General features: G+C 63.0%; 1 protein-coding gene across 1 annotated transcript in view; it reads left to right on the top strand.

Moving 5' to 3' along the window:
- Nucleotides 1-617, top strand: part of ACOX3 (acyl-CoA oxidase 3, pristanoyl) — a 27,654-nt gene that overhangs the window by 7,200 nt on the left and 19,837 nt on the right. The window contains exon 7 of the mRNA XM_015561560.1: nt 244-332. Within this exon, the coding sequence (XP_015417046.1) occupies nt 244-332 (89 nt within the window). The remainder of the gene's footprint in view (nt 1-243; nt 333-617) is intronic.

Below are 617 nucleotides of genomic sequence, written 5' to 3'. Positions count from 1 at the left end.
CCTTGAAACATATGCTGTGCAGATGTTTCTTTCCTGCAGCGACTGTGTCAAGCAGCAAGGATGGATCGGCTCCTGGCATCTTGCCTCGAGCACCTTCTCTGTCGCATCTGCAAAGTCCCCGCTCGCCCGTCCCAGAGGATGCGTTGCGCTCCTGCAGCTGCCCTGGGAGCTGGGCCTCCAGGCGTGAACACGTTCATGCTGGGTTCTGTGCGCTCAGTGTGCTGTGTTCTGTGGTGTGTGCAGATTCGGGACCCGAAGACCCTCCTCCCCATGCCCGGTGTGATGGTGGGCGACATAGGGGAGAAGCTCGGGCAGAACGGTCTGGACAACGGGTAAGTGCACCTCAGCCTCATGGTCTCGGCTCTCCTCTGCTCACGCTGTCCTCTGTGGGTGGTCTGGGCGCTCCCCTCTGTGGGTGGTCTCGGCGCTCCCCTCTGTGGGTGGTCTGGGCGCTCCCCTCTGTGGGCGGTCTTAGAGCTCCCCTCTGTGGGTGGTCTCGGCGCTCCCCTCTGTGGGTGGTCTGGGCGCTCCCCTCTGTGGGTGGTCTCAGAGCTCCCCTCTATGGGTGGTCTGGGCGGTCTCCTCTGCGGGTGGTCTCCACAATCCCTTCTGTGGGT

This window comes from Myotis davidii, unplaced genomic scaffold (assembly GCF_000327345.1).
Source record: "Myotis davidii unplaced genomic scaffold, ASM32734v1 scaffold937, whole genome shotgun sequence".
NCBI lineage: Eukaryota > Metazoa > Chordata > Mammalia > Chiroptera > Vespertilionidae > Myotis > Myotis davidii.
This window is presented reverse-complemented; position numbering and strand designations above follow the sequence as displayed.